The 18626-nt window shown below is 56.8% G+C and overlaps 6 protein-coding genes across 6 annotated transcripts; 2 read left to right on the top strand and 4 right to left on the bottom strand.

Moving 5' to 3' along the window:
- Positions 1-1403: 1403 nt before the first annotated feature.
- Positions 1404-3056, bottom strand: CkaCkLH20_00515 (uncharacterized protein; the record flags this gene model as incomplete). The annotated part of the gene is made up of 1 exon (XM_038883235.1): positions 1404-3056. One exon carries the CDS (start codon positions 3054-3056, stop codon positions 1404-1406), a length of 1653 nt encoding a protein of 550 aa, XP_038751940.1.
- Positions 3057-3462: 406 nt separating this feature from the next.
- CkaCkLH20_00514 (uncharacterized protein) lies at positions 3463-3798 on the bottom strand (the record flags this gene model as incomplete). Its single annotated transcript, XM_038883234.1, has 1 exon — positions 3463-3798. The coding sequence occupies one exon, from the start codon at positions 3796-3798 to the stop codon at positions 3463-3465; it is 336 nt and encodes a 111-aa protein (XP_038751939.1).
- A 1158-nt stretch (positions 3799-4956) lies between these two features.
- CkaCkLH20_00513 (hexose transporter) lies at positions 4957-6880 on the bottom strand (the record flags this gene model as incomplete). The annotated part of the gene is made up of 6 exons (XM_038883233.1): positions 4957-5283; positions 5339-5429; positions 5532-5854; positions 5913-6352; positions 6408-6696; positions 6755-6880. The coding sequence occupies 6 exons, from the start codon at positions 6878-6880 to the stop codon at positions 4957-4959; spliced, it is 1596 nt and encodes a 531-aa protein (XP_038751938.1).
- A 4795-nt stretch (positions 6881-11675) lies between these two features.
- CkaCkLH20_00512 (uncharacterized protein) lies at positions 11676-12398 on the top strand (the record flags this gene model as incomplete). Its single annotated transcript, XM_038883232.1, has 1 exon — positions 11676-12398. One exon carries the CDS (start codon positions 11676-11678, stop codon positions 12396-12398), a length of 723 nt encoding a protein of 240 aa, XP_038751937.1.
- A 1655-nt stretch (positions 12399-14053) lies between these two features.
- On the top strand, positions 14054-15354 carry CkaCkLH20_00511 (benzoate 4-monooxygenase cytochrome p450; the record flags this gene model as incomplete). The annotated part of the gene is made up of 3 exons (XM_038883231.1): positions 14054-14225; positions 14300-14549; positions 14616-15354. 3 exons carry the CDS (start codon positions 14054-14056, stop codon positions 15352-15354), a joined length of 1161 nt encoding a protein of 386 aa, XP_038751936.1.
- A 463-nt stretch (positions 15355-15817) lies between these two features.
- CkaCkLH20_00510 (ferric reductase like transmembrane component) lies at positions 15818-17791 on the bottom strand (the record flags this gene model as incomplete). The annotated part of the gene is made up of 1 exon (XM_038883230.1): positions 15818-17791. One exon carries the CDS (start codon positions 17789-17791, stop codon positions 15818-15820), a length of 1974 nt encoding a protein of 657 aa, XP_038751935.1.
- Positions 17792-18626: the final 835 nt, after the last annotated feature.

The raw sequence follows: 18626 nt of genomic DNA, 5'->3' as shown, positions 1-18626 counted from the left end.
GCATATGGGTGGCACAGGGAGCGGTAGGGGGTTGGTCGGCAAAAGAAAACAATAGATACCTGACCAAACGAAAATGCGGAATTAGTTAAAAAATCAGAATGATGAATAACATGTGTCATGCTGAGTTCGATTGTCCGAGAACAATCCGTCATGGTCACGGGAGCAAGCGGTTCAAACGGGCGGGCTGAGGACGGCGCCGACGGCCCCGCTGTGCGCCATGGACTCGTCATCGAATTCCAGTTGCTCCGTGTGAAGCCAGTCAACCAGCTTTCTGTGATTGAGTTGAGCCCAAAGTTCCATTGGGGGGGCTCATGTCAGACCGACAGGAGGTAAGGGTAAGTAAGGTACGGGCTTAACCCAGATGCAACGTTGGGTCTAGACTCGCATTCGGTCCATGTCAGATGAGTTTCGCGTCCCCAGAGATTCATTCTGGCATCCATTGCAACTCATTTGGATGCTGTTTGCTCTGACGGGTGACGGGTTGTTGGTTGGCTGAGGTAGACTGTGACTGGGTTCTTAAGCGAAGATTTCCACCACTCGGCCGGTAAAGACCCCACTCTCTGATATCCCTGCTGAAATAAGCGAACCAATCGTAAAAAGGACTTATTTTCCGACCAATCCCATAGCTTTGCAACCGAGCCCGGGCTACATTGACCTTTTTACTGGCCCATCCTTGTCGTCCGAGCTCTCGATATTGGGCGCCACACCGTCCACCCAAGCCATCGTCCCTCAACAACACATCAACATCGTGATCATAGTCATTATCATGATCGCGTGCTCACCCAACCACAGCAGACGGGTGAAGTCTGTCACTTCGCACTCGGTTCAAAATACACACCCACCGATTCACCATCTCAAGGAACGTCAGGAGCAACATAATGATTTCTGCCCACCTCAAATCTTCCCTTCCCTTCAACCGAGAGCTCGCCAGCATCCGGACTTCACAATGGGTTCATCTTTGTCTTCGAGAGGTTACACCGAGGCATCACACGACAATAGCTGTCGGTCGACTCTGAAGCCACTTTTAGGCATCGTACGACCGTCGTTCGCCTTCCGATAACATCGAGGTTACCCGCATCCGCCATTATTCCTTGACATCGATCCTTCCGTGCGGCTTAATTCCGAAGTGCATCGCTTCACCAACCTTGTGACCCTCGCACTCGGCAACTTTGTACCTCGCGAAGCCGTATATCTCGCTTGCGGCTTGGATAACGGCCGTGAGCCTGGTCCCGGGAGCACCGAAGAGGCTCCTACGCCCGGATTCACCTCGCATGACCACACAGACGATGACTTCGAGATGAGCGAGTGACTAACACAGATATCACAGAGATTGATTCTAATTTCTCACATGCCCGCCAACGCCAGATCCGTCTGTTCAAAAAATGACAATACCCAAGTGACCCTCATCGGCTCAACAAAGACAGCAGACGCGTAGGGAACCGCCAACTACGCCCTCCGTCCCCAAGAAACGCCTCGACAACCTGATACACACCCATCGGCGGCTCCGCCCGACAAAAAGGACACGACGGCCTCTCGTCCGGGTCGTTCGCCTCCGTCACCCACGCCCGGAACAGGCAGCTCCTCCCGATGACGTGCCCGCAATGCTTGAGCCGCACCGGCGGCTCCCCGCGGTCGAACATGCTCACCCCGGCCGCGTTCGCCCCGAATATCCGCCGCTGCACGTCCGGGTCGTCGTCCCACTTGAGCCGCCGGATCTGGTTCGAGATGTGCGACCCCGTCGTCGCCGTGCTCGCCTGCGACACCAGCAGCTGCTGCCGCCCCGCCAACGTGTCCCTCTGCTCCGGACTCGCCGCCGTGGGCGTCTGCTTCGGCGTCGGCGGCCGCAGCGAGGGCGTCTCCCAGAACTTCACGTAGCACACGGCGCACTCCTCCTCAACCCCGTCCTTCACCGCCGCCTGCAGCGCCGCGTCGTTCATTGGCTCAATGGCGCTGTCGAAGAGCATCCGCTTCGAAGTGTAGTTCCGGATCTCCTTCGCCCACGTCTCGCGCTTGCTCGTGAAGTACGCCACTGCCTTTTTCGTGAACTCGCCGAAGGGGTTCAACGAGTCCGGCTGGTTACCGCCGTCTTGCACGGCAGACGCCACGTCGGCCATCTTCTCGAGACTCATGACGTGCGACGGCCCCCGCCACTGCGGCGTCTGGATGATGCTCGCGAGCCGCTCGGCCACGAGGCAGAACCGCGCCATCGAGAAGCCGTTGTCGTACAGCGCGATCTCCCCCATGAACTTGACCAGGCTCATCCGCCTCCGCGTCCTCTCCTCCATCAAAGTATGCGCGTCCGTCCACCCCTCACCGTTCGCATCCGCGCTCGCGGTCAGCTCGTCCTCCATGGCCCGCCACGCGTTCTTGACGACCCGCTCCAGCGTGGACCTCCGCCTCGCCACCCCCTCGCCCGAGAAGAAGGGCTGCCGCGCGATGCCGTCCTCGAAGTACAGCTTTCCCCGGCTGCACATGCGACTCAGGCGCCGGTGGACGTCGGCGAAGGACTGCCGCGCCAGCTCGCCCTGCACGTGGGAGTTCGTCGCGAACTCGGACGCCGTCTCGTTGGTGAAGTGCCGCCTCGCCGCCATGGCCGGGTTGTACAGGTACGCGAGCGGCCCGTTGGCCTCGCACGTGCACTGCGACGGCCGGTGGTCGCGCTCCTTGCAGCGCCACTCGAGGAAGAAGGACGGGTACAGCTGCGTCATCTGCCGCACCGAGACCGTGTCCTCGAGCCCGCTGCCGCGCCCGTGCTGCCGGCCCCAGCCCCAGACGAGCACGCTGTTGCAGAGGCCGTCGACGTAGCACTGCACCCAGTCGTCGTCGGTCGAGTTGTCGCGCTCCCAGTGCTCCGTCGCGGGCCGCTGGCGCGGGACCTCGGGCGGCTCGCCGGAGCAGCTCGGGCACATGTAGCGGTACTCGCTGGTGCGGCGTTCCCACTGCGGCTCCGGGCAGGGGAAGTGCTCGGAGCAGAGGATGTTGCTCTTGATGCAGTGGTGTTTTGCACGGCCGTCTTTCGAGGGGCAGGCGAAGAACTGGACATGTTTGATGCACATGGTGGCTTGCGGTTTACCGGATGGCAGAAGTGATGAGATTGCACTGATTCCTAGTGATCAACAAGAGATGATTGAATTTCAAGTTGGCCATTGAAAGGCCCGCGACACGTCCACAGTCTACATATATAAGGGCGAGTTGGTCTTTGTGTCATTCACGAGGATTGATGATGCCAAACATGCCACCATCAAGGGCATAAAAACGGCAGCATGAGGTTAAGCATTCATGGAAATATCCAGGATACCTCATTCTTTGTTCGGGCGATGAGAACAATAGGCCTCTCATTGATTGCTACACTTGAACGAACGAAACCGGCTGGCAGAAACGTCGAGCCGAACAAAGAAAACCGTTGCGGACAATGTGCCACCTCGTCCGAATAACCTCAGCCTCATCCTCTCGTTTGTCGACTTAACCTCGTCTCTCCTGCTCCTCCTTGAAGCGATCGATGGTATCCCACGAATCCTCCGAAGACCGTACACCCGCCTGCGTCTGCGTCTGCGTCTGTGCTTGCGTATCTCGATGCTCGTTCCGCGAGGTATCAGTTGTTGCCTGTTTCGACTCAGTCGCGTGGGCCGTGGGCAGAGGGTATCGAGACGTGGACGAGTGCATGATGGGATACGACGGCGCGATGGTGAAGAAGGATTTGATCGCGTCCGAGGTAGAGGACGTCGACGTCGACGACGCGGTCTTGGTCTTGGGCGCCGGGTGGTTGTAGGTGTTTGGCATCGGGTGTCGGGAGGCCATTTTGTTACTTTGAGAAGATGGAACGTAAGAGACTTGTCGAGGTAGAGCTATAATTTTGAATTGCGGTTGGGCAGTTTTAGGATGATGAATATCGTAATGAGAACAAGACTGCACCAAGGCGGAAATCAAAGTCGTTCATGGACGCCCCTTTTATAGACGGACACTCCAATCTAGCACCGTACCTAGCTCATACTCGGTACGAACACCTCGCTGGGCGTCAACCATCAACCGGGTCGGCGATGGCTAGAAAAGTCAGCAGGTCGCATGATTGACACGATGCAGGAAATGAGTCCAGCTGGCCGAGCGGGCGAAGAAGCCATCTGGCCGGGCAAAGCACGGCGGTTCCAGCCAATGAACCCCCACAACATCGCCCGGCGAGGACCCGACGATTTGCCCTTATCACTGCCGGGAGCCGGTGATGCAGCGACGGGGGTTTTGGGGGCCAGGAGTATATCGAACTGCCATGGTCGAACGGGGTCGTTGATTGGCTGGGGGCTGATGGCATGTTGCCGTTTCGAGGGAGGTTGGAGCCAGGAATCCGGATGCAAGAGCCGGGCGGGAGACGGGAGATGGGGCCGGGGGGGTTCGGGATGGTAGAACTTCGCGTCATTTTCGGATGGCGGGTGTGGGTGGACTGGGGCGGGTGGGATGGATGACAGACTCGGGGATGGCTAGGCTAGACCGGGAAAGAGACGTTGTGTAGTAAAATCCAATAAGAAAAACCCAATGATCAATCCTGGGACCTGGAAAGAGAAGCAACCAGTAGGGTTTGAGGCACTGTAAGTTCACAGGCCGCAGAAATCCAAGGACCAGCGTCTTTCAGTACACCGAGAAATGGTAGACCGGTGAGAAATCGCACAAGACTTAACTGTTGTCGCTGATTCTTCGGCTGGACAGCCGGCTTGGCCTCGCACCAAAACGAGTAAGTGCCCGGATGCATGTCCTTGATTCCGTCGTCCAGTGGGTCATCGGGTGCAAGTATTATTGAGTCAACAGACATTTGAGTATGACATGATTTGAGGTATATATTATTGGAAAATAAATCGTGGTATCTCATGAAAGGTATATGCATTAAATCTTCTCACTCCCCGCGCGTCACCAGAGGACGCGTATCCATAAGTGCGAAGGCCACTTATGCAATCTCCATGGAGTAAACGCTTAGACAGCAACCGTCTTCTCGTGATGAGCAATGTCACCATCGCTGTTAGGAGCCGCCTTGTCGGCCTCGGCACCGGTGCGCTCGCGGAACGTCTGAGTCGGACGCCAGCCAACGGACTTGCTGGCAACGCTGACCTCGTTGTAGAGCTCTTCGACCTCCTCAAGGGAGAGTCCCTTGGTCTCGTAGATGAAGAACCACACGAAGGCGATGCAGAGGAAGCACGCGGCGAACCACACGAAAAAGATCTTGGACTGCAAGTTGGCGTAGCCGTCACCGTAGTTGACGAGGTAGGGAGTGGCGTAAGCGATAGCCCAGTTGAGGAGCCACTAAGTCAAGTTAGTGGTTTGCAAACACGCTATGCAACAGACAGAAGAAACTTACGTTGGTGGCCGTCGACAGAGACAGAGACTTCGCACGGGTCTTGAGACCAAAGATCTCGCCGTTGACGACCCAGGCAAGGGGACCCCAGGTGCTGTGATTGTGTTAGTCATCAGTCGATTTCGGTTGTTTACGGACCAACCCACGCACTCTATGCGTGGATGGTGTGTTGGGAAGCACGATGAGGTGTACTTACGAGGCAAAGAAGAAGATGTAAATGCACACGAAGGCGATGGCAGCCTTCTGAGCGGGCAGGTTGAGGACGATGATGTTACCGCTGGCATCTTGGTCGGTAGTCAAAGTTCCCAGCATAGCGACGAGAAACTGCGAGATACACATGCCAATAGCACCCCAGAGAAGCAGAGGACGACGGCCCCAGCGGTCGACAGCGTACATGCCCGGGATGGTTGAGGCGACGTTGATTGACGAGGTAATCATGCCGATGACGAAACCGTTGGAGAAACCAGAGTTCTGGAAGTACTGGGTGCCGTAGTAGAAGATGAAGTTGATTCCCGTGAGCTGTTAGTGAGGTTAGCGAGTGGATCTTCATTCCGGAACATGCCTAGTGGTGTCTGACCTGTTGGAGAGCCTGGAGGGCCATGCCGGTGAACTGACGCTTCAGAACAGGGGGCTTGAAGCAGTCGAGGTAGCTTGCGGAGCCCATGCTGCTCTCGAAGTCATGGTTCGCCTTGATCTCAGCGAGCTCATCAGCAATGGCGGGGTCAGTCTCGGGCAAACGGCGAAGTTTGGCGAGAGCCTTGGTGGCGCTTTCCATACGGCCGCGTCTGATGAGGAAACGGGGGGTCTCGGGCAGAACAAGCATGCCGGCGAAGAGAATGATCGACCAGGCGAACTGAACAGCAATGGGAATGCGGTAGGAACCGGTATCCTGGCGGAGATGAGTGGCATTGTTTACGATGGCAGCCAACAGCAGACCAATGGTGATGGCCCACTGGTAGGCACCAACAATGGCTCCACGAATCCATTTGGGGGCGGTCTCGGACTGGTACAGAGGAACTGTAACAGGTTAGTATTGTATGAGATGTCTTCCGACTCCCGCATCGAGACTCACCAAGTGCGGAGATCAAGCCGACACCAAAGCCAGCGAAGAAACGACCGGCAAGGAAGACGGGAATATCGACAGCAATGGTCTGCAAAACGACACCGAGGTTGAAGACCCATGTAGAGGCGGCAAGACCCATGCGACGTCCGATGGTGTCGGCGAGGAAAGGAGAAGCCAGGGCGCCGAAGAAGGTACCGGCCGAGAGGATGGAGACGATGGCAGATTCTTGGGAGGGCGAGACGTCGGGGTTTCCAGCCGGATTCACGTAACCGGTGCTAAAGAGGCGTTGCCAGTAGGACTGAAAGAGAACGGTCAGTTTTGTTTGTTGAGGCTGTAAAACAGCGGACGATACGTACCATCTCCAGGATGCCATTGATAGTACCTGTGTCATATCCGAACAGAAGACCGCCGAAGGCGACGAAGAAGCCGATGGCAATGGCGGGCCAGGCCTTGCCGGGCTCGCCAGCTGGTTTGATACCCATGATGAGCCTGGCTTGGTAGATTTGCTATGAGAAAAGAGAAAGAACAGCGAAAGATGGAGTGTCTCAACGCTTGAAGTCGACGGGTTGGGACTTGGGCAGCTAGAGGCTTGAGCACGAGGAGTAAAACGCGTCTGGGGAAAAGATGGGAGGAAACGGTCGGTATATAAAGTTCCCCAGAATGTGGCATGGGAGCTCCCACATTTCCCCAAAGTTCGTGAGGGGGAGCTCGTACGACGGTACCAAAGTTGGTAGCACCCTGGTGGACTCGTAGCATTTTCGTCGGTTGTCTGGTATGCAGTGCTAGGCCATGGGTGATGGACGGCAGAGCAGGGCCAGTGCCTGGAGAGCAGCTCATTGGCGTCAAGTTCAGACAAATGAGGTGGAGAGGCGACGAACAGGCCACGAAAGAGCCGATGGACGATGGTCGATCACGAGGAGGCACTTGACGCGCTGCTGGCGTCGAAGGCTGGTTGACACACAGCGGGGAGGCCGAGTCGTGGAACCAAGTACAGACCACCCAGGCGGCTAGTCGGTGGACAGCGAGGTATCAGCTACCTAGTTGGACGTCTAAGAAAAGGTCAGAGAAATGGGTTGGAACATTGTTGTGGTCAGGAACGCACCTCTGTCCGGGCAGCTCCATCATCATGGGCCCCCCATCATCCCCGACAATGAACCCCAGCCGGGGCAAATGGAGCAAGGACAAGGGTGCCAAAATTCGGAGCAAAGCTTGAAGAGGGTGTGCAGCAGAAGGTCGTTTTCTGTCCAGGGTGAAGGTACTTCAGTAAAGTAGGTATGTTGACAGCAGAAGAGGCGCGCGCTGGCGGCAAGCATCCGTCCCGCCCCGCGTCTACCTGGGGCAGTACGGCTAGTTCTGATTGATTGCTCGTCGGCGTCTCCCAAGTGTATTCGAAACATATCCAACGACGAGGCGAGAGGGTTGCGATGCAGGCCATGCCAAGGCGCCATGGCCATGGCACATGAGCGAGTTGGCCCAGCCAGGCGATCTCAACTTGGCACTGATCGGCACAGCACCAAGACGGCACCCGCTGGCATGGCGATGCTTATTTTGTTGCTTGAACTTCGGTCGACATAACGTAATTGCAAGTGAGTAGATTTGACCATGTTTGTTGATGGCTTCCACGCGTGTGGATCGTGTAATTCAGCGAGCGTTGAACGTTCTCGAACAAAGCGCAGAATGGCTGCTGCATGGCAGGTGACGAAAAACTTTTTTTGGACCGTCTTCCCCATTCCCCGCGACTCAGTCTCCCGACTCAACGGCAAGGTTTTCTGGAGAATGGGGGAAGAATGGAGAGGAGCGGGGATTGCAGCAAGGAACCGATCATGTGGTGTGGGCTCGTACTGGACGGTTCGAAATTGACGAGGTTGCGTCTGTTTTTGGCGCGGTGATGTCACACTGCGCAACTTTTGTAGCTGCTTCTTGTGTCGTATGTATACAGTAGAGATATTTCCGTAGCTAGGAGAGCCTTCTAAAACAATACAGTAGTAAAAATAGGTAGAATATTGTAAAATCACGGCCATGATTGCCGCAACTGTCGTGGACAAGAGAAAGTGCGGCTCGTTGAAATGGCAGGAATTCTGACATTTTGCGGGAAAGGTGGGTCTTTCCGAATGAAGTCTCATGTATCTTTCTTAGGTAAGCAGTTCTAGACATGGTCTCTACCTGCACTTTCCTCTTTCTCAATCCTCGTGGCACCCAAGGAAGGCTCCTCGTCACACCTGCTGGCTTTCCCCGAGACCACTTAATTCAAAGACATGTTCCAAACACCACGGCGAAACGTTCATGAAGAGCACCTTGCCCTTTTCCACCTTCCATTCACCGAAATATTTGGCTACGACCGCCTGGCCTCGGCTCGTCCACGTCGAGGTCATCCCAGTCACCATCGTCTGAAACTGGGTGCTGTTCGGCCCGTTTGCAAGCCTCTGACCCTCTCCGCCCCGTCGGCAACTCTGCGTCGCCGCCTCTGATTCGCTACTTTGGCCCATGTCACTTCGCACCGCTAATTCTTTCGCATCTTTTTCCTTCAGAACTGCAAAGCCTTCATTTTCGATCCAACACGATGCTCCATCATTTCGACCGCGCTCTTGTCCTCGCTGAAACTCAACTTTTGTTCAGAATCGAAAAAAATTCTGCAATGTTGAGCTTTCATCTCTCTGGCCGCGTGGATTGTTTACAACTGGGCTGATTCTCACCAGGTAGACGGCAACGGCAGTTGGGCTAGAAGACGTCAGCAGCTTTACGTGTAATTGAGCTTAACCAATAAAGCCCTGCGATCTGATTTGTCTTCCAACATCACCCGTCGCCCGTTACATTCGTCCAAAGGACGCCGTTGCCACGCTTTTCTACTGGACCTGTACTAGTCGTCGTGTTCAGCGTCGTCGGGCACTCAAAACCCATCACCTGCTTCATCGCCTCCAAAGTCTTCAGTCTTCCCCCGCGACCTGGACCCTGACTCTCATCCCGGTCGTCTGTCTCCACCCTTTCCGAACCTCAGCAGATCCCCACGCTAGCTCCTGCCGGTCGCCCACATTCCCGCTGACTCTTTCGGCCGTTCTTCGATGCGATTTTTTGGTCCGTCGATGAGGTCCGTCTGCCGTCCGCCAAGCTGTTGGCAGCCTGGCATGTCCTCGCGACATCTTACTCCAGCTGCATCAGGCTGTCATCAACCACCTGACGGCTCAATTGGCGACTCTCTCTCTTACTTGAGATTTTGCTAAAGCCTCACCATGATGCTCATGAAGTCTTTGTGGACCTGCCGAAACTTACTTCAGCGGCCGTTGAAGGCAATCAGCAATATTTTCAAACGTCACAACCAAAACTCCAATTTTGATGAGCTCGCAGAATTCTTGCTAGAGCGCATTGCGGTCGTCCAGCACGACCTTCGAGAAGCCGCATGGTCATTAGGCCACCTACGACCTGAAAATTTCGGTGTCCGAGTGCAATCACCCCCAGCCGGTCCGCCGCGAGTCGTCGGTCCGACTCCGCCAGCACGGGACCACGCCGTAAATACGGAGCAGCAAGCGGGGGCATATGCGGCGAATCGAGCGGTAAAGATGCCCCACGCAGACCTTCCGAAAAACCGGCGGCAAAGAACGGGGCGGCAAAGAAATCGTTTTGGTCCGTTCCGATACTCCGGCAGAAATACACCATGTATCCACAAAAGACCGGAAGCCGCCCCTGTGTGGGTCATTCCGATTCCCGGACAAACTGTATCCACATACCCCTTTTTCCCCGGTCCGCTTCGGCACCCCCGAATCAATACCTGCCTCAGGTCTTCTTTGTCCGAACTCCACCCATGCCCCGGACCACTCCTATCCGCTCCGTGTCGCCATCGGCCCGCATTGCCCCTGGATCCTTCCGAAAGATGACTAGGTCCTGCACACATCACATCTCTAAAATATTTTCAATCGGCTCAAAACTCACAACTTCATCAGCTAACATCAATGCAGGTGAGTAGACATGCCCAGCGAGGATAATTTGTGTCGCCTTGTCTACGGCTCAGCGCACTGCGAGCGTTACGCACTTGGAAGAATCATGCGATCTCCTAGCGGACGAGCATGATGGTATGCTGAAGTCTCCTTATTGTCAGGAATTATCTCAGTCGGTGGGCGCCTTGTGCGTGGCAGTGCAGGACGGGCAGCCAAGAGTCTCGTGACCGCCATTTCCGAACGCTGGCTTTTGCATTGAGCACAATTTGAGTATAAACAAACTCATATGGGGATATTACTAACCGCCAAGGGACCTTTTTTGATTGCCAGCTCGGCAAGGGACACCTGAGACGAGAATTCAGCAGACGGTTATGTCCGGAGAGCCGCACGACTCTTCATGACTCGGTGCCAAACCTCGACCCAATCGGCTCAGTCGCGCCCAAACGATTTATGGATCCTTGGGGACTTTGGGGGTTCGGGGGCCAAACAGTTTTTTTGCTGCCCTCGATCTGCGGTATTGCAACGCCAAATTGCCATTATGCTTAAGTCGTTGCGACACGACCTAGACCGCATTGCGCAGGAGCGAGCGTGATCAAGTCCCGAGCATTCCCCCAGGCGAAATCGACGAGCGTGGCCATCACCGATTCACTAGCGACTAGCTTCTTCGTGTATCTGGATCGATCCCCGCCTAGGGCGGAAGCGCGGGCAGAAGCCGCCAGATTCTGGTCCAAAAATGGACATCTTCCCCATACCAAGTGAGATTGCAGGGCCTGGGCAGGGCTTTGGGACTTCTCGGCCTCGCACCGGATTAGGACGAATTCTGGTTCCATCTTGGCAGGTGCGGAGATCGGGTTGTATGTCCGCGTGCCTTCATTGGAGACTTGGAGTATGCCACGGACCTTCAGCCTCAGTAGTGGAGGATAGGGGCAGTCTTACGATCCACCGCGATACGGAGTTTGATCCTATCTTGACTTTGGAGATGTGAGCCGTACCAAACTTTCACAGCAGGAGAGGCATTCCTGGTCCACTGTACACTACAGCTGGGCAATATGCTTCGATTCTCTCGACCTGAACTGTAGGGATTCTCTCGACCTGAGATGTAGGGATGGCCATAAGGGTAGGAAGAGGACTGTATTGTCGTGGGCTTATAACAGCCTGACGTTCCCGTGAGGTGTAGATAGTTCTATTACTCTGAGCAACGACCTACACAAGCTTCTTCCAACTACCCGAGACGGGACTTACACTCTTTTTCCACGCTCTTTTCACCAACTTCAGTCACTCTTTCTGAATTAAAACAACCTAGTCACTCTTTTTGAACCAACAACATCGACACTCTTTCACAATCAAAATGATTTCACACTCTCTCGTCGCCCTCCTCGGCCTGGCCTCCGCCGTCAGCGCCATGCCTCCCCGTCCTCGCACCCTCGCCGCCGACGACGTAATCCTCCTCAACAACGACGGCTCCTCCCAGATCATGAAAGCCGCCGCCTACGACGCCCTCGAGGCCGCCGCCATCGCCGCCCGGGCCCCGTCATCCTCCTCCTCCTCCCACAACCTCACCAGCACCCCCGGCGTCGTCCGCCGCGGCTGCGCCCAGAGCACCGAGGTCCAGGTCACATCCGACGAGAGCTTCCTCAACTGGGACGTCGCCATCTCGCCGGTGGTCTCGGGCCAGGGCAACAGCCAGGCGACGGCGGGCGTCTCGAGCGGCTACGAGATCGCCAACACGCTCGAGGTCGGCAGCGAGATCACCTTCGGCAGCGACGAGATCATCGGCCTCTCCCTCGGCATGAACCTCGACATGACCTGGTCCTCCTCCCAGGAGAGCTCGCTCGAGTTCCAGGTCCCGGACGGCAAGTTCGGCGTCATCGTCAGCCAGCCCTGGGTCCGCCGGGTCCAGGGCAACGTCTTCTCCGGATGCACCGACAGCCCGGCCGTCTCGCCCTTCACCGCCGACGCGTACGAGAGCCAGTCCTACGGCAGCATGAACTGGGTCAAGGGCGTCATCCGCCTGTGCAGCAGCGATACCTACCCCATCCCGTTCTGCAACGGCAATGGCCAACACAGCTAAGCATCACGCACAGTGATGGTCTGTCCAGTAACGAATCGGTTAAGAAGATAGCTCAAAGTTTAGCGTGTTTGGTTTATTATAGAAGCTTTAGAACAATTGCAGCACATTGACTCATGCACTCTTATTCAAATATGTCCCGTGTTGGCATAACCTCGCTAACAATGCACATTATAACTGTCACACTTCGCCTTTTGCCCGACATTACATATGATTAAACCCGCGCTATTCTGTCTCCCAGTATATCTGCAGTCCAACTATTGCCCCTTGGAAATACCGGTAGATCGAAGATGCGTCTTGTATGTCTAAAGACGTTTTCATCTCCCTTCAGTGCGAATCGTTCAGTGGCTTCTACCGACAATCCTGGATGTCATTATTTGCACTAAGACTAGTATTTCCTCTACACTACTGTCTCGCTTTTTATCCCAACTGACGGTCATTCGCCGACCAGAAACCCGTCGTTACCCGTTCTCACGGCTTTCCCCCGGTCCCGGGTGGACCTTCCGGCGCCGATCGCCGAGGTGGACCCAACGGACCAAGTCCGGTACAATTGTCCTTGACCACAACGCACGTCCATGCGACTTCTCGATTTGGCCGGGATAGGTGTATAGACACCATGGGCCTTTCAGGATGCCTGGAGGATCGCAGACGTTCCACCCGGTAGATTCGGGATCGATCGAAGGGGGACGTTGAAACTGGGTCTGGAAAACGTTTCGAGAACCATTCCCATTTCGGCACCTGGATAACGATTTCCCCTCTGCGCTTCGCAGCGCCCGCGGCCCGGGTCCAATTACATTTCGTTCTTTTCTCATTCTTCGTCGTCGCATTTAGCATTGTTAATAGAGACCATATATCTAGCAGTCAATTGCCAAGTTTCACTTTCTGCCGTGGACTTGCCCTTTCATTCTCAGGACGACGTCTCACAACCATAGTTGTCTACTAACCCAGATCCATCGTGAGCAGCAAGAACACACTCATAATGAGTTACAGTGATAAGGGAACGAACTTGATGGAATTGGCCTCGTTGTCTCTCTTGGTCAGCGCACTGCTGGTAAGGGGCATTATCTTGCTCCGTTTCGATGAGGTATCTAATCGTTGGCAGGCTCTGGCATACGCCACGTGGAGATGCGTCTATAATCTATACCTTCACCCTCTTGCGAAGTATCCCGGGCCGTTCCTCGCAAAGATCTCGCCGGTTGGTTTCCATCGTAACTGACTGTGCCAGTCTCCCGCTGAATTTCATACGCGCATAGGTGTACAGCATCTGGGGACTGTTTCGAGGCCGGTGGCCATTCGACGTTCACCAGTTGCATCTGAAATATGGTACATGACGCGAGATTCCGGCTCATCGACACGAAATTGACGTCTTCCAGGCCCGATAGTGCGGATTATGCCAAATGAGCTAGCCTTCACCGACCCGCAAGCATGGAAAGATATCTACGGGCATCGCCAAGGCCATCCTCAGTTCCACAAAGATCGTATGTCTATGTCTAGCGACGACCCAAGCTATCCCAAAACTAACCTGCAGCAGCGATACAGTGAGATAAAATCCAATGCGTCCCGACCAGCAGAAAGCCTTCGCCCCAGAACGGCCCAACTAACCAAAAACACCCAGCGTCGGGTCCGTACAGGACCTCCCGGGCTCCACGACCCTCACCATGGCCGACGACGCAAACCACACGCGGCAGCGACGAGCCCTCTCCCACGCCTTCAGCCAGAAGGCGCTGCTGGAGCAGGAGAGCATCATCCGCGGCTACGTCGACCTCTTCGTGGACAAGCTCACGCCGTACTCCGCCACCCAGACACCGATCAACATCTGTGACTGGTTCAGTAAGTGCCTCAAGAACAGATGTTTGACAAGATGAACATCATGCATCCGGACGGATTTTCGCTGACGGTTGCAGACTTCACCACGTTCGACATCATCGGCGACATGGCCTTCGGCGAGCCGTTCGGGTGCCTCAAGGACGGCGTCTTCCATTCCTGGGTGTCGCTCATCACGCAGACGATCAAGGCCGGGGCCTACGAGCAGGCGACGAGGCGCATGTTCAAGACGGGCAGCGTCCTGCAAAAGCTTCTCGTCGGGCTCATCCCGAGTGATCTCCGCGAGAAGAGGTTCCGTCATCTAGAACTGAGCCGGGAGAAGTGTCTCAAGTAAGTCTCCTCCAGAGAACGAGAGGAAACATCTGCCACTGACATTGCTAACCCCCTTATGCACAGACGCATCGACGAAGGCCTCCGCCGCGAGCACAGGGACTTCCTCTACTACATCCTCCGCCAGAACGAAAAGGGCGGCGTCTCCACCAACGAGATCATCCTCAACAGCGCCCTCTTCATCGTCGCCGGCTCCGAGACCACCGCCTCCCTCCTCTCGGGCCTCACCCTCTGGCTCACCCGCACCCCGCACGCCTACGCCCGCCTCACCCGCGAGATCCGCTCCGCCTTCCCCTCCGCCGCCGACATGCACTTCCTCCGCCTCCAGGACCTGCCCTACATGAACGCCTGCATCGACGAGGCCCTCCGCATCTTCCCGCCCGTGCCCACCGGCCTCACGCGCACGGTGCCCGCGCGCGGCGACGCCGTCGCCGGCGAGCACCTCCCGGGCGGCACCACCGTCTCCGTGTACAGCTGGGCCGCGACGCACTCGCCCGGGAACTTTTCGCGCCCGGACGAGTTCGTGCCGGAGAGGTGGCTCGAAGACGCCTACGCGGGGGAGAACAGGGAGGCGAGCCAGCCGTTCTCGCTCGGGCCGAGGGGGTGCATTGGAAGGCACCTGAGTTATCTGGAGCTGAGGCTGATCCTGGCGAACTTGCTCTGGCATTTCGATATCCAGCGGGCGCCGGTGGCGCCCGGGGAGGAGGACTTGTGGGACGTCGAGGGGGATTTGAGGCATGTTAAGGCGTTTAACACTTGGAATAAGCCGCCGCTCATGTGTACTTTGACTCCTGTCCGGAGGTAGAACATCATATACAAGTCTACTTGGACAGCGTTCTTGTTGCGAAATATTTTCTGTTGCGATCGACCTGATACTCGAACTAGAAGCTCTTCGCACAACGAAATCAGGAGAGACTTTTTACACATCAGTTATGATTTCAGACAGCCGTTCGTCCACTATCTCCAGCTTATATAGGAATGCTGCTTACAGTACGATGAAGCGCATCCCAAGTAGTAGGACAGATGCCAAAGGCTGCGATGTCTAGCCCAACGTGCTGTCCTGTACGTTCACTACAATTCACAAACGAGCCTGTAGTTCACGACTCTAGCATTCATTGGATGAAGGAGGTTTCTTGAAAACATAAACCGTGTCATTCTCACACGCTGGGGTATATTTTGGCCGGTCCACTGCCTAACCATAAAGTGGTATCAAAAATAAAAGTATGCACAGAATCTGAAGAGAATCCCCAACGCGTATCCAACATCAATCACCGCTCCATGCGCTCGTCGTGAATCAGACACACGTTATACCGCTCCTCTCCCTTCCACACCTTGCCCACCGAGTTACACTCGGAAACCGCCACGCGCATGTCGGACATGAGGCCACCAGGGCCGCTGGCGAACACCGCCGTCCGTCCCGAGACCGTGGCCTCCACGAACTCGCGCACGACGACCCGCAGCTCGGGGTGCCGGGGCGTCTCGCCGCCGTCGACGGCCAGCGTCGACACACGAGGCTGGTTCTTCTCCGTCGCCGCGTCCGAGGTCGACCCGGTGTCCGACCCGGCCTCGAGGGCCTTGCTGGACCGGCGGGCGTTGCAGCAGCTGCCGGCGTCGCGCGTCGCGAAGATGCGCACGGTGACTTTCGGTCCCTCGCCGGCTTCCAGGGCGTCGAGCTCCGGCTGGATCCACGCCGCGTCGCTCTTGTGCCGCACGACCCAGACGAGCTCGAGCTTGCGCGAGGCCGGGGAGTGCTTCCTCAGACTCATCAGGGCGGGGAGGACGTACGTCACGCCGGTGCCGCCGGCGACGCACAGGATGTTGACGTCCGAGGTGATGTTGCGCAGGATCGGGTCCCCGTACGGTCCGGTCAGGATCACGGGGGTGGTGGGCGCGGCGGCGCCCTTGTCTCCGGCGGCTGCCGCGGCGAGTTTGCGGGCGGCGATCTCGGCCACCTTCTTGGTCTCGCCGCCCTTGGCGCGGAAGATGTACGAGTGCGTCGTCTTGCCGTTGACGGTGACGGGCGCGTTGAGGGGGGTGAAGGGGTGGGACTGCCAGATGCTGCTCTCGGTGAAGCAGAGGTAGAAGTGCTGGCCGATGCTCCAGGCGTCGTGGGGGTGGTCGAAGTCGAGGCGGACGACGTCGCCGTCCTCGGCGTCGGGGAAGATGGTCATGGCGGCCTGGGCGGCGGAGAAGCCCATGCCCTTGCCCTCGATGAAGTTGTGGTGGAGGAGGGCGGTCCTGATGCCGCGGGCCGCGCGGTCCAGGAACCAGAGGACGAGGGAGGGGATCATGAAGCACTCGAGGTTCTTCCAGTGGCCGATGCAGGCTCCGATGTAGAGCATGGCGAGGACGTAGTGGGACTTGCGGAAGAACTCGTAGCCCGTCAGGCGGATGACGGGGGGCAGGCTGAGGATGTACAGGGCCATGAGGAAGAAGAGGGCGATGCAGCCCCAGATCATGTACAGCTGAGAAATCCACTCCACCGCGACCGTCGGCTGGGGCTGGTAGAGACGAACTTCGACGATGAGCCAGGAGATGGTGTGCAGACTCGACTGGACGACGATGATGTACCCGAGCCAGCGGTGGAGGAAGTTGAAGTTCTGGTACGGCACGCCAGTGAGCAGAGACAAGATCGACTCTCGGGTAGCGAAGAGGACCGTCAACGGCGTCAAGGCGTAGGCGAGGATTCCGAGGCGGTCAGACCAGGGGCCGAGGGTGGTTCGGGTGTTGTAGACGCCGGGCATCTTCTTGACCGGAGTGACCCAGGTAGTGTAGATCATGCCGACGAAGGAGAAGACGAGGAGATAGCTGGCGAGGACGGTCAAGATCAGGACCTGAAGACGGGTGGTCCGTCCGAAGATGGGACGGAGGCAGTCGGGGAGCAGGTAACGGTTCATGGCTGACGAAGCGGTCTGTCGGAGGCGGTTGAGGAAGCTCTTGCTGGCGCGGGTGTCCTCGAGGAGGGCGGCGCGGAGGACGTCCTCCTCGGACAGCGAAGGAAGGGCGCGCCTCCCGATGGCCCAGAAGAGCAAGATGCCTCCGATGATCACCCACATGACGCCGACGTACAGCATGCCCAAGTCGTGGGAGCCGTATACGAGATCGAGGTACGCGCAGGACCCTGCGTCGTTCGTGCATGGGACGGCTCGATCCGCGTAACCCCAGTGCGGTTCTAATGAGGTCGCCTCGCTCAGGTTCTGGATATGGCGGGCCGCCAATTGGCCCTTGAGATGAGAGTCCATGTTGAGGGTATGAGATTCGGACGTAGATGGGAGAGATGATCGAGGCCGTCGGGAAAGGCGTGAGACGTCAGCGCTCAGCGCCGTGTAAGTGTCTCGCAGCGCAGTCCGGGGAGAGGCGGGATAGCCGGTGATGTATGGATGTCGAATTCGCGACCACAACTCCTTTGTTCGCGCTCAGTGTAAGCCGTCAGACGTTCGTGTTGTGTTCGTGAAAGGAGGGCAGCTAGATGTAATAAAGAAGTAGTGCGTGCTCGGTGATGAACATTGATATTACTTGTAGCAGCACTCGAGAGGGGCTGGATACGTGGTTGTTTCTCTCAAACAAGAGGCGTGGGTAGGGCGATGGATCGAACAGCGACGACCGGCGGCGCGGATACTCTTAAGGCAAGACGGACTATGTGGCACCGGTGACAAAGTATCGTCACATCCTTTGCAGGGAAAAACGGGACGAGGCGGGATTTGAGAAGGTTTCTAGGGAGGCAACGTGGGTAGGGTAGGTGAGTTAATGTAAGGGTCTTGGTATTTGATGTTTCCGGTCTGGGGGCAGCGGTTCCGCGCGGTGTTTGGGTCCGGGAAGGTTCTCCATATGAGCAACCCGCTTATTGCGTTTCTTCTTGAGCAAGTTTGCAGTTTGTCATCAGGAATGGGCGAGCCGTGATGAGCCAGAATCTAGAAGAGCCCGAGACCGCGGCGGAGGGAGAGCCGGGGGCAAGGTGCCGGGTGCTAGGTGCTTAGGCTCAAGGCGAGGACGGGGGTGTAAGTTGGTGCGGGTGGATCACGATAGCACAAAACCACGACGACATGCCTTGATGCCGTGGACGACGCATGCCGATGA

The sequence above is a fragment of the Colletotrichum karsti genome, assembly GCF_011947395.1.
Source record: "Colletotrichum karsti strain CkLH20 chromosome Unknown Scaffold1, whole genome shotgun sequence".
Taxonomy (NCBI): Eukaryota; Fungi; Ascomycota; class Sordariomycetes; order Glomerellales; family Glomerellaceae; genus Colletotrichum; species Colletotrichum karsti.
This window is presented reverse-complemented; position numbering and strand designations above follow the sequence as displayed.